The 27,402-nt window shown below is 41.9% G+C and overlaps 1 protein-coding gene across 5 annotated transcripts in view; it reads left to right on the top strand.

The window, feature by feature from the left end:
- Nucleotides 1-879: 879 nt before the first annotated feature.
- ZC3H7A (zinc finger CCCH-type containing 7A) overlaps nt 880-27,402 on the top strand; it is a 38,022-nt gene continuing 11,499 nt past the window's right edge. For 2 of the 5 annotated variants that reach the window (XM_059693188.1, XM_059693185.1), the window contains exons 1-14: nt 881-1,037; nt 14,116-14,217; nt 15,472-15,511; nt 17,510-17,707; nt 19,365-19,523; nt 20,132-20,212; nt 20,305-20,343; nt 20,976-21,009; nt 21,477-21,760; nt 22,337-22,541; nt 24,408-24,472; nt 25,314-25,500; nt 26,257-26,418; nt 27,052-27,248. In XM_059693188.1, the coding sequence (XP_059549171.1) occupies nt 14,150-14,217; nt 15,472-15,511; nt 17,510-17,707; nt 19,365-19,523; nt 20,132-20,212; nt 20,305-20,343; nt 20,976-21,009; nt 21,477-21,760; nt 22,337-22,541; nt 24,408-24,472; nt 25,314-25,500; nt 26,257-26,418; nt 27,052-27,248 (1,719 nt within the window). In that variant the 5' untranslated portion in view covers nt 881-1,037; nt 14,116-14,149. Of the gene's footprint in view, nt 1,038-1,789; nt 1,909-14,115; nt 14,218-15,471; nt 15,512-17,509; nt 17,708-19,364; nt 19,524-20,131; nt 20,213-20,304; nt 20,344-20,975; nt 21,010-21,476; nt 21,761-22,336; nt 22,542-24,407; nt 24,473-25,313; nt 25,501-26,256; nt 26,419-27,051; nt 27,249-27,402 lie in introns of all 5 variants that reach the window. The other 3 variants (XM_059693186.1, XR_009452555.1, XM_059693187.1) reach the window with 3 other exon arrangements.

Below are 27,402 nucleotides of genomic sequence, written 5' to 3'. Positions count from 1 at the left end.
GCCTCAGGGCCTCCCCTCTGTGGGGCTCATTTCCCATTTCAGCTCTGCTGTCACCTTCTCAGAGACCTTCCTTGACTTCTCCCCACCCCTCTTTAACCCTCCCATCACGGTCAGGTCATCCTGCGTTAGTTGCTTTCCTTTTCACTGTCCCCATTGGTCTTCTTTGTGTCCTTTTGGTCCACACCCCCACTCTCCATCGGGTCAAAGGGCGGGGACTCTGCCTTGCCCACTGCTGAGCCCCAGAGCACGGTAAGGGCCTTGCCCACAGGGGCACCGGGCTGTTGAGAATACAGTGGGAGATGTGGCATTTGAGCTGGGACCTGGAGGACAGGGAGCCAGGCCTTCCAAGGGTGGGAGGCTGTCTTTCCAACCCAGAGCTGCCACTGAGCTCCGTGCGCCCGCCCATCTGTAAGAACGGGGACAGGAATGGTTGTTTTGAGGCTCCAAAGAGTTACTAATCGCAGAGTAGTCAGCACTAGATAGCACTTGCTAAACCAACAGTCTCTCCGGGAAGCCTTCCTGATACCCAAACTAGGTCAGTTCCCTGCGAGATGCGGTGCTAACCCCGGGGCCACACACTAGAAAAAAAAATGCACCAGTCGCAGATGAATTTGAATTTTACGTCCACCGGGCCGTTAGCAGCACGGGGGTGTCCTGGGCACCATCTGGCCCCTTATTGGCTCAACCCGGAGGCCCAGCGCGCTCGGTTTAGGGACGGGCCCGCGGCCGGCAGGGCACAGGGTCGCTACCGCCTGTGCCAATCCCCGGTCCCCGTCCCCGTCCCCGCCCGGCCCGACGTGCGCCGCGGCCGCCCCTGGCACCGACGCTCGCGGGCGCAGCCAATGGCGGCGTCTCCCGGGCGGCGCGCGCGGCCTCCCGCCGCCAGAGGGCGCTGCGCGGGTGCCGGGAAGCCGCCGCCGGTCGCGGAGGGAAGCTGCGAGCGAGGGCCGTGGCCGCCACCGCCGCCCCTGTCGCCCGCTCCCCTGCGCGCCGCCGCCCTCTTTCCCGCCCGCTGGCCGGCGCGGCCGTCCCCGCAGGTAGGTGGGCACCGTCGGGGCCCGCACCGCCCGCCGCCCGTCCGGCTCGCGCGCCGCCCCTCCCCCGCGCGGTGCCCCCGCCGGGCGCGCGCCCGCCGCCGCCTCGTGCTCGCGCGCGGCCGGTAACGGGCCCCGGGCGTGGGAGGGGCGGCGCGCAGGGTCCTCCGAGGCGGCACGGAGGGGTCCGGAGGGGGAGGCTCCGCCACAAAGGGCCCGCGGGGGGGCAAGGTCCGGGGCGCGCCCCCGATCGGGCACGAATTTTCGGGCCGACGTGGGCGCGCGCGCCCGGGGTCCCCTCCCCTTCCCATCTCCTCCTCCCGGGTTGGCGGGGGGCTCAGCCGGGGGCCGGGGGCTCAACCGGGGGCGGGGGGCTCAACCGGGGGCGGGGGGGGGGGCGAAAAGGGCTGCTTCTCCCTGCCATTCCCTGCCAGCATGCATTTCCATTGGCCAGATACCTCCTTTCTGGTTATTTAACTCAAAGACAGTTTCTTTTTCATGATTTGTGTCTGTTCCGGTCATCGCGGTTTCCCTAATTCAGTATTTTGGGTTTGGGGGTGGGGAGGATGCACGCGGAGTGCGTGGCTCATTTATTTCGGGTTAATCCCGCCCCTTCTCCCCCTTTCCCCCCGCCCCCCCTTTTTTGTTTTGCGCGGGACACACGTCGAGGACGCGCGGCGAATGGTCTCTTGCCTTTTTCGTGGATGCGGAGACTGCCAGGTTTTAGGTGTCTTTAAACCCCTTCTCCCTTAAAGAATGAGGACCTGTCAGTTGCCGTTGGCGTGAGTTTCCTGTTGGAGGTGGTCATCGCAGGGGTGTGGTCAAGCTGGAGAGCGCTGGCTGGGCCGAGAGGTTGTGCCTGCTCCCTGATTGGGTGAGCTTATCAGTAGTTGGGTATTTTTCCCGGTTCCCCGCCCCCCCCCCCCCCCCCCATGATGAGAGATGAAAGGAGGTGCGCGCCTTAGATCATTTCAAGAGCAAGGATCTGCTGGAACTAGACCTTTGCTTCCCGGGAAGGTGGCCACTGGCCCCAGGGGGTTCTTGAGCACTTGGAATGTGGGTAGACCGAATTTTGGCGAATGAGACACACCTGATTTTAAACACTTACTATGGAAAAAAAAAAAGGTAAAACATCTCGTAATTTTGTGAAAAATATTTTTTATTGATTTTTTTTGAGAGAGAGGAAGGGAGAGGGAGAGATAGAAACATGGATGAGAGAGAAACATCATTGATGGACTGCCTCCTGCACGCCCCCTACCCGGGATCGAACCGGCTTCCGAGGCGTGTGCCCTGACTGGGAATTGAACCGCGCGACCTTCTGGTTCTTGGGTTGATGCCCAACCTCTGAGCCACATGGCGGGGCTCATTTATAATTTTTTATGCTTAAATAATACATGTTGAGATATTTTGAACGTATTGGGTTAACTAAAGTATGTTATTAAAATTAATGTCACTTTTCCTTTTCCTTTTGTTAATATGGCTACTTGAAAATTTAAAATTAGATCTGTGGCTCACATATTCCTGTTGGACAGGGCTCACATAGAGCCTGTGAATGGGGGCAGGGGTGGTTGGGAGCCCTTGCCATTTGCTTATCTTTTCCTGCTTCTCTGATGGCATCTTGCCTCCTATTCGGCAGGCTCTCCAGGAATCCCCACCCCCTTCTCACCCTCAGCTGAACTGAACTTTGGAGCTGATTGCATAATGAGGATCTTGTCCTAATATGCAGAATAATTCATGTTCATGGGCAGAATTTTTTTCAAAAAACGTCTGTATCTGCTGTGTACTGGAGTCTGGAAATAGTCACGTAATGTTTAACTCAGAATCAGATCACGTTTTATTGAGGTTGAATGTTCTCATTATTGTCGGGTGTGGGTTGTGCAGCGAGCATGTTAATTTGCAGGGCTCCTGCCACCTAAAGGAACTGGAGAGCTCAGGCCTTCCTTCCAAGTTACTGTGCCTTTTGCTTGGGGCCTGGTTCGTCTTGCTCTGACCTTCCCATTCCTCAGATACAGTCAGTTTTTGCCCATAAAAATAGTGGTTGTCAACCCTATTGTCCCACAATTCTTAATTTTTTGATTGATTTAAAAACATGCCAGTTTGGGTAGGCTAAATTAATGCTGTATTTGGGAGAGACTTAGAATAGAACCTCAATTCTGGGAATGGTGACAGTGACTCTTGGAAAGTTTTGAGCTTTCCAGTAAAGGACCAGGTAGAAACAAAAGATGTCTGTATCCATTTGCCTCACTCTAGAGTGGGCTTTCTAGAATAAGTATGATGTTTGGAAACTTGTTTTCTAGATTATATCTTGAAGTGTTGTTGTTGTTTTTTGAAATGTTTTGTTTTAATGAGAATATTTTTCTCCAGAATCTTAGGATTGGAAGTAAAATTTTTCTCTAAAATGTGACGTGTTTCTAAATCAAGCAAAAACTTTTTGGATAACATTTTTAGAAGGAAGAAATATTAATCCAGAAGTTTAAAAATTAATGCTTGTGATAATACATGTTTAATAAAAACACACACACACAGAATAGAAAGGAGACACTCTTTTAAGCGAGGTGATTTTCTTTGAGGTTTTTGTCCCAACAAGAAATTTGTTTTGTTTTTTTTTATGAGTTCAGCAATGTGTTTAGTTAGTTAATAATTAACTAATTTCACATACCTTAAAAATCTCAGGAACCATATACTAGAACCAATAAGAGAGAGTCAGTAATTTTCTATTTGACAAAAACAAAACCCAGAGCCTTTGTATTTTATGAAAATACCTGAATTTGGAGCAAGATATTAGTGTGGCCCTTGAGAAGACCTCATCTGCAGTCCTGGGCATGTCACAGGCAGTATGCGTGACTCTGGGCAAACTATTTGTCTTGAAGACTTTACATCTCCCCACCCCCCCACCCCTCCTTAATATATTGATTTCAGAGAGGAAGGGAGAGGGAGAGAGAGAAACATCAGTGATGAGAGAATCATTGATTGGCTGCCTCCTGCACCCTGCTACCAGGGATCAAGCCTGAAACCCGGGCATGTGCCCTGACCGGTAATTGAGCCATGACCTCCTGGTTCATAGGTCGACGCTCAACTGCTGAGCCACACTGGCTGGACAGAAACTTCACATTTTTGTTGATTCCTCCGATATAGAGATGGTGTATGAGGTGAGATGAACCCTGTGCCTTAGCAGGGCTGGGCACTGTAGGAGGCAGTTGGCATATGTATCTGGTTTCAAAATGAAAGTCCAGGGTGGCAGGCAAAATTATGAAATTACCTTTCTGATGTTTAGCACAGCCTCCATCATCCCTTTTCATTTTCAGTAAAAGGGAAAAATGGTCTCATAAAGTATCCAGTAGGAGAGACAGTTGCAAGAAGGTGGTAGAACATCTGTAATAATGTTTCACTGCCTGGGTTTGTGGTCATAGGGTTATATTGTATCCACCTGCTTTTGTAAGTGTTGCCAGAGTGAGCTAATACATTATTGCAAGACAGGCTTGACAGTAATGCTACTTTAACTACTTTTTATTGTTTGCCTGTTTGTTTAGCCATTACACAGAAGCTTGGGTCTGATGGTAACTACAATTTTTCACTTGAAACTTAGGAACACCTTTTAAGGCAAAAGTACTAGCACAGTGCCCAGCTCCCTGGGGACACTTTCTCTGGTCCTGAGTTAGAACATCTTGTAAATAAGGTCCTTTAATATTTCTTCTTTGTATCTAACTACATTATAGTAGGGCAAAGTGGACTTCCATGTAAAGATTTCCCTGGAGTGGTATCCTGACTCACTGTCCACTGACTACATTCCTGTGCAAACCCTCTGCTTTGTCTAAATGACTTTAGATTATGTTTCTTGAGCACTTACGTCACTGTGTATGCAGACATATGTTTGTTTGTTTTTAATTAAATCTTTATTGTTCAGATTATTACATTTGTTCCTCTTTTTTCCCCCATAACTCCCCTCCTCCCAGTTCCCTCCCCACCCTCCGCCCTCACTCCCCACCCACTGTCCTCATCCATAGGTGCACGATTTTTGTCCAGTCTCTTCCCACATCTCCCACACCCCTTTCCCCCCCAGGAATAGTCAGTCCATTCCCTTTCTATGTCCCTGATTCTATTATAATCAACAGTTCATTCTGATCATCAGATTATTTATTCACTTGATTCTTAGATTCACTTGTTGATAGATGCATATTTGTTGTTCATAATTTGTATCTTTACCTTTTTCTTCCTCTTCCTCTTCTTAAAGGATACCTTTCAGCATTTCATATAATCCTGGTTTGGTGGTGATGAACTCCTTTAGCTTTTCCTTATCTGTGAAGCTCTTTATCTGACCTTCCGTTCTGAATGATAGCTTTGCTGGATAAAGTAATCTTAGTTGTAGGTTCTTGGTATTCATCACTTTGAATATTTCTTGCCACTCCCTTCTGGCCTGCAAAGTTTCTGTTGAGAAATCAGCTGACAGTCGTATGGGTATTCCCTTGTAGGTAACTGAGTTTCTTTCTCTTGCTGTTTTTAAGATTCTCTCTTTATCTTTTGCTCTTGGCATTTTAATTATGATGTGTCTTGGTGTGGTCCTCTTTGGATTCCTTTTGTTTGGGGTTCTCTGCGCTTCTTGGACCTGTAAGACATATGTTTATTTTGTTTCTCTTGAGTGGCTTTCAAGTGTCCACCTGTCTGTCAGTGCTGCATTTGTCTTTGAGAGCCGAGCCCAGGGCCAACTTACCTGTGCTCCCTCCCCCTCCTCCAGGCGGCACCACCATTAACAGTGCAAAGGAGGGTGGTGGATGAGTTCAGGCTTGGAGCCAGCCTGTCTGACTTTGAAATCTGGCTCTGTCACTTGGCAGCTGTGTGATCCTGGACTACTTGTGTCACTTCTCTGTGCTTCAGTTTCCTCATAGGACCTATGTCTTAAGGTTATTATAAGGATTAAATGGTTTAATACATGTAAAGCACTTGGAACAATGCCTGGCATGCAGCAAGCGCGCTAAGTGTTAGCTATCGTTCCTATCTGTGCTATTGTTGCAGTCACATTTCATTTACCTGGGTATCTTCTGTTAATGCAGTGGTTCTCAACCTTCTGGCCCTTTAAATACAGTTCCTCATGTTGTGACTCAACCATAAAGTTATTTTCGTTGCTACTTCATAACTGTGTGTTGCTACTGTTATGAATCGTAATGTATATATCTGATATGCAGGATGGTCTTAGGCGACCCCTGTGAAAGAGGGTCGTTCAACCGCCAAAGGGGTCGCGACCCACAGGTTGAGAACCGCTGTGTTAATGGGAGCTAGTTTCTAAAGTTACTATGGAAGGCTGCAATTTCATGGGTATGAATAAATTGCTTAGTTATTAGCTCTGTACATTGTACTGGACTTGAGTATAATGAGTTTCACTTAATAGGCCTTGAGTAAATACTTAAAGGAATTATAACGATCCAGGGTTTTTTTTGTTCTTATATAAAACTTGAGAATGAGTAACAATTTTAAAATCAACTGGTTCTGGAAAGATGATATTCCAGTTTGTAGGAATTTAGTTAATTTAATGAAATTCATGTCTAATTGAATTTCTTGCCTTAATATGCAGTTGAAAGCTCCCCTACCCCCAACCCATTTCCTTTTCATTTAAGGAGAAGGAATGGGTCTGACTTGCTTTTCCCCTGGCATCACAGCACTGTTTCAGGAGTCTTATGGTTTCAGATTCTCTCTGTGTCTGTCTCTAATTGATTTACTCCCCAACGTGTTCCCCTGCAGGGTTGGGGCAGAGTCCCCTACAGCCAGCTCTGCTTATGTCCAGTCTTTTCCTCCCGGACACCTTCCTTTCTCCTGCTTGTCTGTTTTTGTCAACAGGTTTTAACTCTGGGCCTCTCAACTTTGCATTCATTCATTCTTCCATTCAAGTTTTTCTTGACCTGGTCCTAGGTATTGTGATGCAACCAGGAGTAAATAAAACAAGGCACCTCTTGAAGTGAATAATGGGATGTGATGACAATTTAGGGTGGAAAGGGAAGGCCTCTAAAGGTACACTTACTAGTAAGTCAAGATTCCAGACTGAAAAGGAGCCAGCTCTGCAGATCTGGGAAGTGTGTTATGGGCAGAGGGATCAGCAAGCACAATGGCCCAGAAGTACAGAGCCCTTGACTCATTTTAGGAACACACCGAAGGCCAGTCTGACAGGAGCTGAGTACGCGAATCAGGGCGAGGACGTTGTGAAAAGACTTACGGGAAGTTAGTCCTCCCAGGTCGGGTAGGTCGAGGTAAGGAATCTCGGTTTTCTTCTAAATGCTTAGGGAAGTCAGTGAAGGATTTTAGGCAGGGCTAATAACTAATTTCTGTTTTTAAAAGAGCATTCCTTTTAGTTTCGTGTAGGAAATGAAAGGGGGAGGGGCAGAGGAGATGCCTGGAGCTGAGACAGAGGCTGAGAGAGGAGGATATCGCCACCTTCATATGAGATGGTGTGACGCAGGCCAAGGAGGTTTTGAGTGGTTGGATTTGGGATGCATGCACCTATTTTGATGGTATCGCTGACAGGCTTTGTCAGTGGGTTGATTGGATGTGGAATGTGAGAGAGAGAGGAGTGTAACCCCTGGTTTTTGGCTTGAGCAACTGGCTGGAAGGTGGTTTCATTACTGAAAAGGTAAGATTGGGCTAAGCCTTAGGATTGGGAGGAGGGCAGAGGATTAGAGCCACTGAAGTTAGAAATGCTGAATAAAAGTCAGAAACAGAGCAGGTGGCCTTGCACATGTTGCTGTAGAATAGAGGACTTTACATTTTGTAAATGAAGTTTGGGCAACTGGGTAGCTATTTGGGAGGGAATTATATACAGTGCATCTCTACATTACGCCTTATAGTAAACTGGCAGATCTGATTAAAAAATAACCTATAAATAAAGAGCTAATATTCTCATTAGACTGAACAGCAGAAGGACCATCCAGACGACCTCTGAATGACCCTCTGGATGAAGCCAGGGCTGTGAGGTCCGGCCAGAGGTTGTGAGGGCTGGCTGGGGCTGCAAGGGCCAGGCCCCTTGCATGAATTTCATGCATCCGGCCTCTAGTGTTTAATGAAAGAATATGAGTACTAGAAGAAAACATGGATAATTATTTTATAATCTCAGAGTGCTGAAGGCTTTTCTGAGTATATCAAAACCCAGAAGCCATATTTCTCACCTCCTGGTTGACGTAGATGAAAACATTTAATAATTTCTGGTGAAGCAGTGAAATAGACACCCTCAAGTACTGTTTCTGGGTAGGGTCATTTGGTGTAGCTTGGCAATAGCTGGTAAAATAAAGACAACATATACTCTTTATCCTATAGAAATTCTTTTAAAAAAATATATTTTATTGATTTTTTACAGAGAGGAAGGGAGAGGGATAGAGAGTTAGAAACATTGATGAGAGAGAAACATTGATCAGCTGCCTCCTGCACACTCCCTACTGGGGATGTGCCTCAGGTACATGCCCTTGACGGGAATCGAACCTGGGCCACTTCAGTCCGAAGGCCGATGCTCTATCCACTGAGCCAAACCGGTTAGGACTAGAAATTCTTTAAAGATACACATGTGTCCTATGTATCTGATGAATTTTAAAGATTGGAAACAACCAAAATGTTCATCACTAGAGACCTAGTGTAGTTATAGTCCAATCATATCCTAGAACAGGCTACAGGGCTATTAAGGATAAAGCAGTTTTCTAGGTCCTGATATGGAATGACCCTCTAGATTAGGTGCTTCATGTAAAAAGCAAGGTGCAGAACATGTTAGGAGCCCCAGGTTGTATAAAAAATAACATGCATGGGCTATTTTTAATTTCTTATTTTGAAATATAGACTCCCAGGAAATTGCAAAAATATGTAGAGTTCCAGTGGTGCCATCTTATATAACTAGAGTGACATCAAAGCCAGGAAATTGACGTTGGTATAATACTGTAACCAAATACACCTTACTCAGTTTTCACCAGTTTTTACATGTACGTGTGTGTGTGTGTGTGTGTGTGTGTGTGTGTGTGTTCTATGGTCTGTGTCTATACACAGAATAATCTAACAGTGGTTGATTGCTCTCAGGAAGGGCAAAAGGGTGGTTGAGTGACAGGGTTGGGAGGAGACATTTCTTTTCATTGTCATAATAAGATACTACTTTTAAAACAGTTTGTGGCCCTGGCCGGTTTGGCTCAGTGGATAGAGCGTTGGCCTGCGGACTCAAGGGTCCCGGGTTCGATTCCAGTCAAGGGCATGTACCTTGGTTGCAGGCACATCCCCAGCAGGGAGGTGTGCAGGAGGCAGCTGATCGATGTTCTCTCTCATCGATGTTTCTAACTCTCTATCCCTCTCCCTTCCTCTCTGTAAAACAAAAAAAAATCAATAAAATAAACTTTAAAAAAAACAACAACAACAAAAAAAACACAAAAAAACAAACCAGTTTGTGATGTCTACGAGACATCCAGGTAGAACTGTCACATCCGTGGAGAGTATCAAGGTCTGCCTGGGGATGGACTGGGGAGTGTAGGGGCGCTAGATGAGGGTTGGTAACATCTGGGCAGTGTGGGGTCCCTGAGGGAAGAGTGGTTGGGAGTGAGAAGGTCTGATGAAGCCCCAGGGCTCTCAGAAGTCAGCTGAAGAGGGAATCCCAGTTTCAAGGAGGAAATGGACACCTGTGACATATGACTTGAGTTTGAATAAGAAAAGGGGGGGGGAAAGCCCTTGGTGGTGTGTCTCAGTGGTTGAGCATTGATCTATCGTTCGATTCCGGTCAGGGCACATGCCCAGGTTGCAGGCTGGATCCCCAGTGGGGGGTGTGCAGGAGGCAGCAGATCAGTGATTCTCTCTCATCCTTGATGTTTCCATCTTTCTCTCCCTCTCCTTTCCTCTCTGAAATCAATAAAAAGATATTTTAAAAAATAAAGTCAGTTTAAAAAAGTAGCTGTTGGGTTAACTTTATTAAATTCTTTCTGACATTAAAATTGAGGCAAAATTTTAACTGGATCCAAAAGTATGATGGTGTGTAAGGCATAGATCTTTTTCTTTCTTTCAAAATGGGAGGTGGAGGAGGCTTATTTTATAGGTAAAACTAATCTACGCTGGGAAAAAAAAATCTGGTAGCTGGGAGCCAGCTGGGGAAGGGGCATGAGGAGTGACCATGACTATTGGTCTATATCGTGATTGGTGTCTGGGCTACATGAATTTATCATTTGTCAAAACATGCCTTAAAATTTGTGCATTTTACATTAAGAAACCTAACAAATGTTAAATTCTAGGTAATGATAAATATGTTGAAGAGTTTAGAGGTGAATTATAATTGATGAATTAAATGTAACTCATTGCAATTCACCAAAATAATTTAGGTTGATGGAAGGACAGAAGGATGGGCAAATGGATAAAGACAGGCAGATGTGATCAATATAGCAAAATATTAATTGTAGAATATAGATACTATGTTGGTATATGGTGTGCCTTGTGAAAAGAAATTTTAATTTGTGTGTGTAAAATTTTTCATAACATTTTTTTGGAAAATTATAGAACATTTCATGTTCTGTCATATGTTTAAATATCACCTGATACTGTGCTTCCAAATCTTTAACATGTAAAGGAGGCGTATATTTCATGCAATTAAGAGTCTGCATCTCATTTCCTCTTAATCACTTATCTGAGTTGTCAGCTCTTTGCCACCTGCCCTTTGTCCCTAAGAGGTCCAGGTTCAAGGTTTTCCAGCGCTATCTGGGGAAACAGCCCTTCTCGATTAGTTTGGGGGATTATCATTACCCAGGCATCCCTTCTTAGCCAAGAGATTGACTTTCTCAGTGAACCAAAACTCCTTTCTCACCTGACTGGACAGAGGTCGGGGGAGAGGTTTGCCATTCACTGAGGAGAGGGAACAATGCTTCCTGAAATTGGTGTCTGCTTTTGTCCCAGGCCTTTGGCCTGACTGCCATAGACCCTCAAGTGCTGCTCTGGGGGCCTTTGAGCTCTGAAGTTCTGACTTGAGTTGGCCCTGCTTAAAATAAAATCAAATAAAAGAAAAGCCACCTTACGGGGCCCAGAAGGGCCATCTTTCCAAGGAAGGGCTCAGAGGCTACATAGACTTTTAAAAATACTTTAATTTTTCCCCAGATATAATTCATTTACAGGACTCAAAAGTTTTAAAGGTAGTCAGTGAAAAGACTGTCCCACCCTTTCTGCTGCTGCTGCTATAATTTTTTGGGATTCCATCTGGAGTTTTTTGTTTGTTTGTTTTTTACAAACAAAAAACCAGAGTCATATTGTGGGGATTGCTCCTTGCCTCTTTCTTCCCCAGCTCCATTTAGCCATTTCCTTTTTCATAGACATTGAGTTAATTTGCTATCTTATTCTCTTACAAGTAGTGCCTCCTTAAATAACTTTGTACATACAAGTATGAATTACATTTTTTATCACAGAAACGGTCAGACCTGTACCAGTAGAGGGGCCGAATGAACGCACACATTCCTCCCATTGTTCAAAAGGGGCAGTTACCCATATTTATGGCACCGTTGTTTCACTTCTACCCATTCATCCCCCTTTAGCCTAAAAACAAATTCCAAGCCCTGGCTGGTTTGGCTCTGTGTATTGAGCATCAGCCTTCGGACCGAAGGGTCCTGGGTTTGATTCTGGTCAAGGGCACATGCCCGGGTTGTGGGCTTGATCCCCCCGCCCCCCAGGGGGCGTGTAGGAGGCAGCCGATCAATGATTCTCTCTCATCATTGATGTTCCTATCTCTCTCTCCCCTCTCCCTCTCTGAAATCAATAAAAATACATTAAAAAACAAACAAATTTTCCAGAAATAATGCCATTTTACTTCAGTGTAAGGGGCTTTTAAAGCTTTTATTTTAGAAGAGTTCGAACTTACAAGGTAGAGCAAGTACTAGGAAAAAGCCTTGTGCTTTCACCAGTTATCAGTGTTCTGTTGTTTCATACCCGCCCCCCCCCACTCCCTTTTTTGTTTGCTGGAGTATTTTAAGGCAAGTTCCAGATATTCTATCCTTTCACATGTAAACACTTCAACAAAGTACCAACCTTTCAGTATGAGATTGAAGTATTTAGAGCTGACAGTATTTAACACTAGAAAGACTGAAATTTAGTATATACCTATATTGCCCAAAAGCAGTCAAAATGACTGCATTGTGAAAGAATAATATCGGAGCACTCTTCACTTATGTTCCTTAGCTTTTCCAATAACTCACTTCTATTCGACATTTCTTTCATGAATTTAGGGTGCAAAAGAAATAACTTATTAGAACAAGTATCACTGCATAAAGATTCGAATAACAAGTACTAGTTTAGCTTATTGAGCAACTGCAACTTATCAAGTATCGACAATTTATCATGTACTTGTATGTTATCATGTGACGGTAATCGAAAAAAAATGAAAACTGTTATTTCAATACAGAGCCGAACTGCTCATATAAGAAATTTACTCAATTCAATAATAAGAGTTAAAATTTCCCAAGCAGTCAAAATGACTGCGTTTGGGCAATATAGGTATAAAATATATATATATATACCGGAAATGAAGGAAGGAGGGGGAGGTAACTACAATTATTAATAAACGCATTTATATGTTGTACAAAAAGTCACAAAATTCTAAGACATTGTGTCCTTATATACATAATTGTTTTTCTAATTGAAATTAAAAAGCAGTCAAAATGACTTCCTTGGGCAATCTAGTGTTAAAAGACAAAAAGAATTAGTACCAGCTGTCAACCTTTGGGGCATTCCAACCTTCATCTTCACCCCTACACTTTGAAAAAGGTAGATTTAAAGACAAGACCACTGGTAAGCAATAATGAAACTGAAACATTTCAGCTATGTATTTGAAGCGTGAGTGACATTTTCCTATCTGTCACGTGGGTCCAAATACATGGTTTATGTGATAAGATGTCTTCTGAGGCTTAGATCTCATTGGTTTTTATCCTGGGGTGATGTGCCCCACCCAGTCCAACCGTCCCCTGCAGGGGACCTTTAACAGTACATGGAGACCTTTTTGGTCGTCAGCAGGGGACCTTTAACAGAACGTGGAGACCTTTTTGGTTGTCACAAGGGAGGGGGGAGGGAGGGCCACTGGCATCTCGTGGCTGGAGACGGGGATGCTGCTAACATCTGTCAGTGCACGGGACAGCCCCATCCCACCGCAGCCGCTGAACTTGAGGAACCCTAGTTTAGGACATTGGAGATGCTGTTTTATCACAGGTCTCTTCCCTGTGGTCCTCCTTTGCATTGCTGGGAGCTGCCTAATGCGCACTGATTAGTGGGTTAGATACTACCAGCAATGACACGTATTGACATTTGCCAGTTACCTGGAAGGTAAACCCTTAACTTTCCAGAAAATTCCAATGGAAGGAAATTCATTTAGATCACTAATTTAAAGAAAGTATTTTTATTGATTTCAGAGAGGAAGGGAGAGTGAGAGATAGAAACATCAATGATGAGAGAATCATCAGCTGCCTCCTACATGCCCCACACTGGGGATCGGGCCCACAACCCCACCATGAGCTGTGACCGGGAATTGAACCATGACCTCCTGTAGGTCGACGCTCAACCACTGAGCCACACCGGCTGGGCTAGATCGTTTATTTTTGTCAGTTGTATCAACAAGGATTATTGTAGAAGTTTGTGTAACAAAGTAAGTGTGAAGGTTTAGAGTCTGCTCATAAGGAAGTCAGACTCCCTCAGAGGCAAGCGGATGTGAAACCTTTTTACTTCTGGAGAGCTTCCAGAAGCAAAACAAGGCCGCGACTGTTCAGGGCAGCGTCCGTGAGCGCGTGGGAAGGAAATAAACAAATCCTGAGGCTGAAGGAGAGAGGAGAAGGGAGCGGAGGGAAATGACTTTTTCATGGAGAGTACTTGGAGGAGCCTTCGAAGTCTGCCTGGCTGATTAACCTAAAGGAGTCTAAGAACCTTACGCCATGTGAGCTAGACCCCGGGCACCACGCAGTAGAGCAGACGGGGCTCTTGGCTTTGAGAACTGGAGAGTCACGTCAGCATAGAGGGACGTGTCCACAACGAATCTGTGACATAACCTTAAATGATGGGTGTTCTAACGGGGGTCCAGGTTGTGCTGCCTGATGCCATTTTGTGTGTTCTTTCTTTCCAGATTGCTCACTTAGAAAGTGGATGTGTGGGGTAACATGTCCAGTGTGTCCGAGGAGAGAAGAAAAAGGCAGCAGAGCATTAAGGAAGGACTACAGTTTATACAGTAAGAGCTTAATTCATACCTGTGTCCTCAACCCCTGCTAACTTTGATATGGCTGTACATTTCACAGAGATTAAGAACCTTTAGTTATATATCATAAGTCCCATTTATTTAGATTAGAAATTAGGTGTTTTGTTCCAGAAGTAATTTTTGCTCTTTTACATTTGATTTCTTTGTGTTCTGACCTGGATCTTTTTTTTTTTTTTTTAAATATTTTTTTAAATTTATTTCAGAGAGGAAAGACGAGGGAGAGACAGAAAGATCAATGATGAGAGCGAATCACTGATTGGCTGCCTCCTGCATGCTCCACACTGGGGATCGAGCCAACAACCCAGGCATATGCCCCAACCAGGAATCGAATTGTGACCTGATTCATAGGTTGATACTCAACCACTGAGCCACGCTGGCTGGGCTGACCTGGATCTTTTTTTTTTTTTTTTTTTTAAATACATTTTATTGATTTTTTACAGAGAGGAAGGGAGAGGGGTAGAGAGTTAGAAACATCGATGAGAGAGAAACATCGACCAGCTGCCTCTTGCACACCCCCCACTGGGGATGTGCCTGCAACCAAGGTACATGCCCTTGACTGGAATCGAACTGGGACCCTTCAGTCCACAGGCCGACACTCTATCCACTGAGCCAAACTGGTCAGGGCCTGACCTGGATCTTACTGTCACTGGTTGTTAGAGCCGAAATCCTTTAGTTTCCCTGAGAATGTTAGACTGAGGAATTTTAACCTAATCTCATGAGAACAGTTCTGATGAGTGAAAGTGAACATCTGTCAACACAGGGCTTTTGTGATCAAACGTTTCTGTTGAGAAGCTCAGTCTGTGACTGACCGTTGTAAGGCATGCCAGTGAGGGGCCAGATGGGGCCTGGGTGGATGTGTCCAGGAAGAGGTCCCTCTGTGCTTCCCAGGAAGCTGACAGTCTTCTCTTCACACTCCAGTAAATTGGATCCAGTGGTGTTATTGGTTTTGTACTATTTTTAAAACGTTTCTGGCATGTGAAACATTAGGCCTTCTTTCTGTAGCAGTAGGTTTGAGAAGAAAATGTACTTAGTCAAGAAAAGACAAAGGAATAATTTTAGATGTCTTAAATCACGACTACAGTTATATGTGAATAAGGAGAAGTAGGTCTTTAAAACATGCTTTGAACCAGCAGCAAGCTCGTAGACCTTCATATTTAAGATGCCTTCTGGATGAACAAATCCTGATAAGAGCCTGATAATTACAATTACTTTGTTTCTTCTTCTTAGGTCGCCACTGTCTTATCCAGGCACACAGGAACAATATGAGGTAATGACTCTGAGAAGGTCGACTGAAAAACTCTTCAGTAGCCTGTGAACTGTAAATATGTAGCAAGGTTTGGCAAACTATGGCCTTGTTGACCAAATCTGGCCCGTTGTTTGTTTTTGTGAATGAAATTTTATTGAAAGACAGCCACACTCATTTGTTCATGTATCATCTATGGCTGCTTTCACAAAATATGGTAGTTGGGACAGAGACGGTGTGGCCCACAAAGCCTAAAATATTAGTATCTGGGCATTTACAGAAAAGATATACTGACCCTCATATATCGGACATTTGTTTTTTTCCATACTTGGACAGTTGTCCTATATTTTCTTTCCTCTATTAGGATAGTATTGAATTAATATATCTTTTGAGCCCCTAAAAAATTAGTTCCAGCCTTCTTCTCATTTCATCGAAAATAAGAATATGTTGAGAAGGAGAGAGCAGAGAATCTTCTGCTTTTATTTAGGAGAAGAGAAGTTCTAACAGTGGTCAAGGGTGACTGAGTAATAGGAAGAGCCAGGGGTGAATCTATTAATTAGAAAGCCCAGGTCAGTCTCTGACTGACCTTTGTAAGGCATGTCAGTGACGAGATAGTTCTACAGGTTCTCGTCTCTCCAGACTGTTAGTTCACCTGTGGTTTGGTGTCTCTGAGGGATTTGGTGCTTCTAATTGTCACTTCTTTGTCTCTGCCTGTCCCCTCCTCTCCTTTATTTCAGTGACTTCTGCCCTCTTCCTTTCCTCCCTCCAAACAGATGTAGAATCATGAAGTATGATGGCTGCAAATAAATGGAATAATCCATTTACTTAGTAATTCAATTTACAGTCCTTATATTTAAATTGGAATTGGGGTCCAAAAGGGGTTAAGTGGCATGTCAGAAGTCACCTCAATTGTCAAAGCTTGATCTGTCCAGTTTTCTTTACTACTTAGACCTGAATTCACAAGATGAGACAGAAGACTTGAATATTTATTTGATCTTGTGATAAGAAAGGACTTCTGAAATATTAAAGCTGTGATAGAAAACACAAAGGAATCTGAAAAACTTTTCTACATACCAAAAGGATGTGCATTCTTACATAATAAGAAAAAGGTTTAACATCCTTCTCCCTCCCTTTGCAATACTTTAAGCAATAAAAAAAAAAAAAAAAAGAAAAAAAAAAAAAAAAAAAAAAAAAACAAAAACAAAACATCCTTCTCCCTCTAAGTGGCCTGAGCAAACAGGTTATAAAAGCAGAAATACAAAAGGTCCACAAAAATGTGGAAAAGTTCAACCTCACTGGTAGTCAAAGACACACAAATAAAAAGGAACCACTTTCACTAGAAATTAGTAGAGATTTTTAGATGCACAAGTGCCTACATGCTACTCAGTGTTGGTGAGATGCTATAAATCAGCGGTTCTCAACCTGTGGGTCGCGACCCCTTTGGGGGTCGAACGATCCTTTCACAGGGGTCGCCTAAGACCATCGGAAAACACATATATAATTACATATTGTTTTTGTGATTAATCACTATGCTTTAATTATGTTCAATTTGTAACAATGAAATTGGGGGTCACCACAACATGAGGAACTGTATTAAAGGGTCGTGGCATAAGGAAGGTTGAGAACCACTGCTATAAAGGAAACCACCAAAAGTATCTGTTGTTACTGCCTTTGGAAGACAGTTTAGAAATACTGGTAAGAAGCCTTAAACGTCTCATTCTGTTTGACCTAGAGTGTCCACCTGTAGGAATGTATCCCAGGCCCAGAGTTGGAAATGTGGACAAATATTTACTGGGTGCTTTTGCTGCATTTTTCTTAATAATTAAACACTGAATTTTTCTCTTGAAAAAGCAAGCCAGATGAAACCCACACTGAGGTAGTGGCCTGGATTTTGTAATTTCTTACAACAGTACTTCTTGCTCTGTCAAATTATTTATCTGAAGTTTTAGATACAAAAATTAAAATTTACTTGTACCCGACTTGTTCCTTAAATGGTTTCAAGTGGTAACTTTCTTTTTTTAGGTATATTTACGTGCTCTTGTGAGAAATCTTTTTAATGAAGGAAATGATGTTTATCGGGAAGGTGATTGGAACAGCTCAATGAGCCAGTACACGGAAGCTTTGAATATAGCTGATTATGCAAAGTCTGAAGAAATTTTAATACCTAAAGAAATCATTGAAAAACTACATATAAATCGTATTGCTTGCTATTCTAATATGGTGAGTTGCAGTTTTTAAAACAGTGTTTCAACATCATACATTAATAAGTCAATATCTAATTTTAGGTGTTTTTTGTTTGTTTTGTTTTTTTAATCCTCACCTGAGCATATTTTTCCATTGATTTTTAGAGAGAGTGGAAGAGAGAGGGAAAGACAGAGAGAAATATTGATGTGAGAGAAACACATCGATTGGTTGCCTCCTGCAACCGAGGTATGTGCACTTGACTGGAATTGAATCTGGGACCTTTCTATCTGCAGGCCGATGCTCTATCCACTGAGCCAAATTGGCGAGGGCTAATTTTAGTGTTTTTTGTTTTTTTTAAAATATATTTTTATTGATTTCAGAGAGGAAGGGAGAGGGAGAGAAACATTAATGAGAGAGAATCATTGATCGGCTGGATCCTGCATGCCCTTGACTGGAAATCGAGCCCACAACCGGGGCATGTGCCCTGACTGGGAATCACACCGTGACCTCCTGGTTCATAGGTCAATGCTCAACCATTGAACTACATAGGCCGGGCTCTAATTTCAGTTTTAAGTAAAGATGTTATTAACTGCTTTTAGAGTTGCCTGAAATTTTGAAAAATCAGTTATGGGCAAATGTTTAGGGATTTTTAAAAGTAATTTGTTTCTTAGTTACTGATCTATGGAGACTCCCATTTGAGTATGCCTTTGGGTGGAGTGTCACCTTAAAAAAATAAAAATAAAATCAGCCCAGGGAGAAAAGATACAAGTGTTCAGAGATAAGTGTATCTGTCAAGTACTTGTGGAAGCAATTCACTTCTCAGTCAAGATTCAGTCCTCTAAGTAGATTTTTTAGCCCAAAAGGTAGTTAGCCTTCAAAAGAATTAATAAACTTTCTTAGAAAGCAATATTTTGATGTGCCTATAATTTTCACTATGGACATTCCGTAAAACTTACCCGTGAAAATAAGAAAGGTACCCATGTTGTCACCTAGTTCTTTGTTAATGAACATTCGTTGCTATTTATTTTGTTTTCTCTAATGTGTTCCTTTCTCACTGTCTAGCAATTTGGGAGTTACATTTTCATTTGACATTTTAGTGAGATCCACCAAGGGGAAACTACTGATGGGAGGAGAATAGGACAGGAGAGTGACACCTGCAGGCATCTGTCATGTCTAGAAAGTTTTCTTTCTTGAAGATCTGTGGCCTTTATGGCCAGATGTTAACCTTTGTCTGATCTGGGTGCCAGGTACATGGGTGTTTATGATATTCTTTCTACTTTTTTTTAAAAAAAAAATATTTTTTTATTGATTTTTTACAGAGAGGAAGGGAGAGGGATAGAGAGTCAGAAACATCGATGAGAGAGAAACATCGATCAGCTGCCTCCTGCACACCCCCCATTGGGGATGTGCCCGCAACCAAGGTACATGCCCTTGACCGGAATCGAACCTGGGACCCTTGAGTCCGCAGGCCGATGCTCTATCCACTGAGCCAAACCGGCTAGGGCTATTCTTTCTACTTTTATGTATTTGAAATCTCATGCTGAAAATAATTTTAAGAAGAAAACTAATACTGCTAACCTGGAGTTTAAAAGGAGGGGAATAGCCTGGGGTCTTAAAGTGTTTGCATTTATTTACAGGGAGACATCAGTGCAAGATTGTTTGATTGCTAACTATATTTGGTCTTATACACCAGGGTTTCCTTGATAAAATTATAGAAGACTGTGATAAAGTCCTCAGTTTAAATGCCAGTAACTGCAAAGCTCTGTATCGGAAATCTAAGGCTCTAAGTAATTTGGGAAGATACAGAGAGGCTTATGACGCAGTAGCCAAGTGCTCCTTAGCGGTGCCTCAGGTATGGGATTTGTATTTTTGTTCATTTGTTTATATCATTACCATTTTATTAATTCCTTGTGGATATATGGCATATAAAGAGTTACATTTTCCAACCAGCCATCAGCCTGCTTCAGTTGGGACTAATTACCGATAATGCAAATGTTCTGACAGAATATAAGTTATAAGTAACAGTTATATAAATTTGTAAGTTATAAGTTATATTAGAGGCCTGGTGCACGAATTCATGCATGGGTGGGGTCCCTTGGCCTGGTTGTGATCCAGGCCATTCAGGGCTGTCTTGCCCAGTCTAGATCGGGACTGCAGTAGGTTGGCCAGCGGCCTGGGGGCGAGGGACCATGGGAGGTTGGCTGGCTGTGGGAGGTTGGCTGTGGGAGTGCATTGACCACCAGGGGGTAGCTCCTGCATTGAGCATCTGCCCCCTGGTGCTCAGTGTGCATCATAGTGACTAGTTGACCGGTCATTCCGGTTGTTCCAGTAGTTTGGTTGTAAAACGGTTTGCAACAGTCGCTTAGGCTTTTATATATAAAGATAGGCAAAAGTTTTGCCTAATCTTCACAGGTAGTAAAATATAACTTTCCATTAATTATATATTCTCACTTGTTTCAGGATGAACATGTAATAAAACTAACTCAAGAACTAGCTCAGAAATTGGGATTTAAAATAAGAAAAGCATATGTTAGAACTGAGGTAAGCCGAGTTCTCTTCATCAGGTGTTCTCGTTTTGTTTTGTAACCTGGAGTCAATTCTATTTTTAAGCTCTCATCTTTGTTTTCTTTCAGCAGTCATTAAAATCAGTTCCTGGGGACAGGGCTACCAAGGTAAAGCTATTACTTCTATAAAAATCGTAACATGAAAATGAAAAAGAGAAGATAGGCATGTTAGCAGTTTTGCTTTTAATATGTTTAGTTTGTGTCTATTTTTGGGACCTTTTTATTCCTCAGACACATTATTGGCCTGAGCTTCCTGTCCTGGGAAAAGAAAACAGGCACCTTGAGTAGAACCTTTCACTCTTACCCAGCGTCTCCTGAAGTCTGATGGAACACTTTTCAGGGTATTCAGAGATGTTAGGTTTTGTTAGAAAAAGTGGTATAGGCCAAATAAATAATTTTGGGAGTCTTTGGGGTAAACACAGTTAACAAGTTGTTCTTTCATAGGTAAGTTTTGGAGCTGTTAGTTTGCTAGTGGCCACTTGGAGTTGGGAGTGAGTGGTGGCCAGGCTCCTAGCTCTGGAACTGGCAGCTCCTGAACCTGTCAGAAATACTGGTCCACAGAACAGACAGGTGGTGCTGCTGGCCGACCAGCACTGTTTGACACCACTCACTACAACGATTGACATGTTCCATTCATTTCTTGGATAGTGATTGGGAGTGTCTTACAGTGAGTTTTGCAGATTGCTTTATAGTTTAGAATCCTGAAAATACTGTGATTCATTATTTGGTTTAATTTCTAGGCTTTGAACTGTTCTGTTGAAGATATCGAGCCAGGTATGTGTTTCCATGTCATCTTAATCTGAAAAGTGCCCATTTTAGACATCATATGTACTATAGTTGTCAAATGAGATTTCTATGTGGTTGTTAGTATGAGAGCAAGAATAATTTTGAAAACCACTTTTATGCTCCTGTCTGAGCCTGCATGCGATTGATAATGCTGATACCAGTAGGCAGTCATTGAATGCCCCCTAGGGCCTTACCACTATCTTAACAGCTCTGCCCATGAGGGGCCCAGGCATTTTGAGAAAGAAGGAAATATTTCCTCAAATGAATATATCTATGCCTGGGAGAAACAAATTATTTTTAGAATTACATTTACTCTTATTTGAATTGCTTTTACTATTGTATCTACGTATTTATTTGTTTGTATCATTGCTCTTTATATTCTCTTATTGTTTATTAACATTAGTATTATGTACACACACTGAAAATGATTGAGTACATTTCTATCTATGTTACAGATTTATTAACTCCAAAGCAAGAAACACTTCCTATTGTTTCTGTACCTGCATCCGGTTTTTCTCACCACGTTGGAAGTGAGCTGGCCTCAGTTTCCCTTATGCCCTTATCTTCTGCTTTGCCACTGCAAGTGGAAGAGAGCTCTCTGCCATCAACAGTTTTGGCAAATGGAGGAAAGATCCCCTTCACGATGCCAGAAGCTTATGTAGATGATGGAGACATGGTCCTTGGAGAGGAAATAGATGACCTCCTTGATTCCGCCCCTGAAACTAATGAAACTGTTATGGTAACGTTCAGTGTCACCTCTTCTAAAAAATTAAGGCAGGCTTAATTAAAAAAGAAAAGGCAATATGAGAAACTAAAAAAAGAAAAGAGTAATAAATAAAAATGGCAAAATAACCTGTAAGATATTTTCAGAATTGCCTATCTGCTGAACTTTGGGTTTCTTATCTTGAAAATTATTTTTGTCTCTCTTTGGTGATAAGTGGCTAATTTGGTAAATTTTGAAATAAAAAAGATACATACTCTCTAGTAATTAGCCCATTTTTCTTCAACTCCTATTGGAATCCTATCTATGAAAAGGGTAAAGTTAACATTGGAACAAAGAATAGGCATTTGATATTTAAAGCAAAATAAGTTTTATGGATGAGGACTTCTCATTCTTCAGTTCTTTTTTTTAAAACAGAAAAAAAATAAGCTCTGTAGGTTAGATTCTTCTACTGAGTTTTGATTTTGATTTCAACTTTATGTAATTTATTACCCTGTTTAATGATTTGTTTTTATATATGTGAATGTTAAAAGCAGCTCAGCTAACTGGGAACAGATCCATGGATTGTCATCAGATCTTTTGTGTTTTTTTCAGCCATCAGCTTTAGTCAGAGGACCCCTTCCGACAGCCAGTGTCACCCCTAGCATACCCTTTTCAGCGTCTCTGTTGAGCACCTTGCCCATTGGTGCGAGGTATGCCCCTCCACCTTCCTTCTCAGAGATGTATCCACCTTTGACCTCATTCTTCGAAGATTTCTGTTCTTCTTTAAATTCATTCTCAATGAGTGAATCCAAACGAGGTAAGAATCGAGCCATTTGTGTAAACAATTGTGGTTCATTTTCTAAAAATGATAATTTATATTTGGCAGTTATTTATTTTTATTTTTGTGTGTGTTTGACAATTATTTAACTCTTGGTAGTTGTACTTGAATTATTTTCATTGTAGCTGAAAATATAAAAATAAAACCTTCAATTTTAAATTCCCCTTGACTTAAATGTGCCATTCGGGAGATCAAGAAGCAAAGGAGAACAGGAATGTATGTGGCACTGGATTTTTTATAAGATAATTTATTAAGCTGGGTATCTATTGTTTTTAGGAGGTGAAATGACTTTCAACATTTTCTCCAAGAAAGGTGTACCCCGAAAGGTCTTAAGGACAGGCTATCCTTTTAAATTCTGAACTGGGCAAATACATATTTAAAACTAACTTAAGATGAATGTTCAGAATAATAACAATTAGATCTATTTCAGGCTGCACCCACTCAGCTCAGTAAACTATGCCTTAGTTTTACAGGGATTGCTCAGTGTTTGGTCGGACTTCTGTTTCTATAATCCCAGGGTTAATAAATACTTTCAACAATAGTACTAATATAAATCATCATATTTCTGAGGTATTGATGTGCGGTTAAAGAAAAATCAAAATAATTGATTTAAAGATTGACAATGGAAGAAACTAAAATTTGTGGAAGACAGATGGCAGGGAGAAAATAGAGTGGTAGATTAAGAAAAAGAAAATAATTGAACCTCACTAATTTTCTTAATGTTATAGTGAGTTCTTGCTTCATATTTTTAAAAGTAGAGGCTCTTTTCCCATTGAATATGAATTATTTTCTTAGTCTTTTTTTTATTATATATTTTTATTGATTTCAGAGAGGAAGGGAGAGGGAGAGAGATAGAAACATCCTATATAGTAAAGAGCTAATATGCTAATTAGACCAGACTGTGGAAAGACCTTCCAGAACCACCTGCCAGAAGGACCAGTGGGTAGGGGGCGGGGCCAGTGAGCCTGAGCTGCCAGGCCAGCCATGGCGGTCCCGGTGCCCCCCCTTCTGCAGAGGCAGCAGGAGAGGCAGCAGCCCTGTCCCGGTCCCGGCGCCACGTCTTCCACAGAGGCAGCCACGGGGGAGCAGGCCTGAGCTGCAGTTGGACATTCCCCGAGGGCTCCTGGACTGTGAGAGGGCGCAGGCCAAGCTGAGGGACCCCCCAAGGGCACGGATTTTTGTGCACTGGGCCTCTAGTCAAGAATAAGAGAGAATCATTGTTTGGCTGCCTCCTGCATGCTCCACACAGGGGATTGAGCCCACAACTTGGGCATGTCTCCTGATGGGAATCGAACCCTGACCTCCTGGTTCATAGGTTGATGCTCAACCACTGAGCCACGTCAGCTGGGCTCTTAGTCTTTCTTAAATTGATTTTAGAGATAGGAATGGAGGAAAGAGAGAGAGAGAGAGAGAGAGAGAGAGAGAGAGAGAGAGAGAGAGAGAAAGAAACATCAATTGGCTGCCTCTCGTATGTGCCAGACTGACCTGTGCTCAAATCTGCAACCTTTCCAGGTCCAGGATGTTGCTCCAGCCAACTGAGCCACAACAGTCCAGGGCTTTTAGGTTTTTTTTTTTTAAGTCTCACTTGGTAGGCTCTGCCTTAGTTTCTATCTCTGAAAATAGCTTTGTATTTAAATTATTTTTATCTAAGGATTTTTTATATCCTTGGTTTCTAGAGGAAAGGAAAAACTCCATAGCCCTCTTTGAGTGTCAATCTGGAGCAAGAAGGCTCCTAGGAATTGGGATGGACAATAACGTGGGAAGCCATAGTCAGTTACTGAGTCCTGATGTTCTTATTACTTGATTAGAATGAAAAGGTCTGTTGAAGTTTTTTTATTATTTTAGATCTGCCCACCTCAACTTCTAGAGAGGGAACATCGCTTAACAACAGTAATTCTTCCCTTTTACTTGTAAGTGCCACTTCCTCTTTTGTAAATACGTCAGTTAAATTGAAAAAAGGTCTTTTACTTAAGTGACTGAGCTATTTGAATGGACGAGACAGTCTCCCTAAAATTTTGTGTGTTGTGGGAAATAGTGTTGGAATAAGACTCTCTTAGAACATCCAGTAATAAATGCTCTGTGTTTAAGATGGATCTGTCGTAGCGAATTAACCACCATTGCAGACAGTGTAAGAGGCTTTAGCACAGAGTGAACAAAACAGGGAAATACAGTTGACCCTTGAACCACACGGGTTCGAACTGTGAGTTTTTTAATAAGTACCTGTACTGTTTTTGAACTGATGTTGGGAGTTGGTGGATGTGGAAAGCTGACCGTGTGCATTGATCTGGCCATTTTATATAAGGAGCTTGAACATCCTCAGATTTTGGCATCCTCAGGGTTCCTGGAACCGATCTCCTGAGGATACTGCTGGACAATTGAAATCTTTGTAGAGTCAGAAGTTATATGCGGATTTCTGACTGTGGGGGTCAGCCCCTTCATCCCCATGTTGTTCAAGGTCAACTGTATAAAATCAGGGCATGTAAGATGTGCTTGCTATGAAACAGAACAGTTACCTATTACATTTAACAACTCATGAAGGGCCAGAAAAGGTGGGGGAGGGGTGTAAGACCCAAAGAGAGGAAAATGTACAAAGAAGCCTTTTAAAATAAAACCTTTTAAGGGACAGAACAATACAAACTTCAGTCTGTGAAGAATTCCTTATTTTTCAGAAGAATTTGTTTCCTGCTTTAATGATAGTGCAATCAATATTTGTTGGCTGTTTTTCGTTTTTTGTTTTTTTCATTCTTGCAGATGAATGGACCAGGAAGTTTGTTTGCTTCTGAGAGTTTCCTGGGAATTTCAAGTCACCCTAGAAATGACTTTGGAAACTCCTTTGGAAGTACAATTACAAAACCACCTTCATCAGTGACCCCAAGACATCCCCTTGAAGGAACCCATGAACTGAGACAAGCCTGTCAGATCTGTTTTGTAAAATCAGGTCAGGACTGACCGAAGCAGCAGACAGTATTGAACTAGTAACTCGAGAGTGCTCAGGAATTTGTAAATATATGTAGCAAACATCAGCTGTTTGACTTTTCAGCCCCTGTTTGAATTCTTTCTAAAGAAGCCACAGTTATTGATTTGGGGCCTTTGGAGTTTAATTTAAAGTCTCTTCTCTGATTTGGTGTAATTTTCTTTATAGAATCATATGCAATAGAATATTTACCTGATTTTGAAAGCTTATTGAGATTTTTATGAAATTATTTATGTTCTAAGTATAAGAACTTGGTCATTTTCAAATGGAGCGAGAACAAAAATTTTTTTATAAGACCAGTATATGGTATAATGTTTATGGAAATTAAAGTACTTTATCTTGGTTTATTTCTTATCTTCATCCCTAAATTAAGTGATTTAAAATAATTTATTCTCAGTTGAAACATACTCTATTTCCCAATTCATTTTTTTCCTTAGATTTATGTTTAATATTGTTCTTTATGAGCCATCAGAATTCCTATCCTAAATATGGGTATATGTTGGGATGACTGGTATTGAAAGGAACTATGTGTTGTTCACCAAACACCGTAAAAGTAAAAAGTTACTTCAGTGGCTTGTTTTCATTTTGGTGTTATGAAAATGGGATTTTTGTAGGAATTTAGTAATCAGTGAATCTGCTCACACCTCCTTATAAATGTGCCTGTAAAATGAAATGACACTTTTTGTGCATATGAACAATCTTTTTTACATCTTTTTTCAGGCCCTAAGTTAATGGATTTCACTTACCTTGCTGATTCAGACCATAAATGTAAGAAAGATATTTTAATTGGTAGGATAAAGAATGTTGAAGATAAATCATGGAAAAAAATACGCCCCAGACCAACAAAAACAAATTATGAAGGACCTTATTATATATGTAAAGGTATGTAGTATTATAATTACTTAGTGTGACAAATGATATGCTGCATTTATTGTAATGGTCCCAGGATTGCTGTTACTAAAAATGTTAAGAGTTAAGGGCAAGTTCCTTGGATTGAGACGTTTATATTATTTTTACTTTGGTTTTAAACTTCTTTCGTGGTGTAGCTGGTCATGGAAACAGGACTTTTGAACAGGTTTTAAACAGAAACTGTCTCAAACTTTAAGTTCTGTGACGTGGTCTAAACAGAATCAGACACTGAACTAAGGCTTTGAAAGAAAACATATTGTTCTTTAAGCTGCTTTAGAAAGGACTTAGTATTTTTATTTTGTTAAGCCACTTCATCTGAACAACATTTGAATGTTTCTAAATGATTTTTTAAACTTAGGTAGGGTACATGAGCATATCAAGGCTTTTTTTCCCCTGTCTGGAAAAAAAAAATTTCTATTTGTGGTGCTGGGTTTTTGTTTTATTAAGAGTTAATACCATTTCTGGATAGTAACATGGGTATCATTGTTTGAAACTCTCCATGAATGTTATAAAAATTCAAATGATGCCCTAAATGTATTTAGTATTCATTGGTTTTGAAAAACCAGTGGTCCACATTATAAATGTCTTAATTCTCTGTCTTTCTAGATGTTGCTGCTGAGGAGGAATGTAGATATTCAGGCCACTGCACATTTGCTTATTGCCAAGAAGAGATAGATGTCTGGACGCTGGAGCGGAAAGGGGCATTCAGTAGAGAGGCTTTCTTTGGTGGCAACGGAAAGGTCCACCTTACTGTATTCAAACTTCTGCAAGAGCATCTAGGAGAATTTATATTCCTTTGTGAGGTGCTGTCTCCAAACCTTATTTTCTGCTGTAAAATTGGTGATAGTTTCTGACTTGCGAGCTCAGAAGTATAAAGTACTTAGTGCAGGTGCTGCTAAAGCATTCACTTGGCAATGGTAGCTTCTATTATTACCCAAAAGATTAGAGCGAATATTA

This window comes from Myotis daubentonii, chromosome 4 (assembly GCF_963259705.1).
Source record: "Myotis daubentonii chromosome 4, mMyoDau2.1, whole genome shotgun sequence".
Classification (NCBI taxonomy): Eukaryota; Metazoa; Chordata; class Mammalia; order Chiroptera; family Vespertilionidae; genus Myotis; species Myotis daubentonii.
The sequence above is the reverse complement of the archived record's forward strand: the minus strand, read 5'-3'. Positions and strand labels throughout refer to the sequence as shown.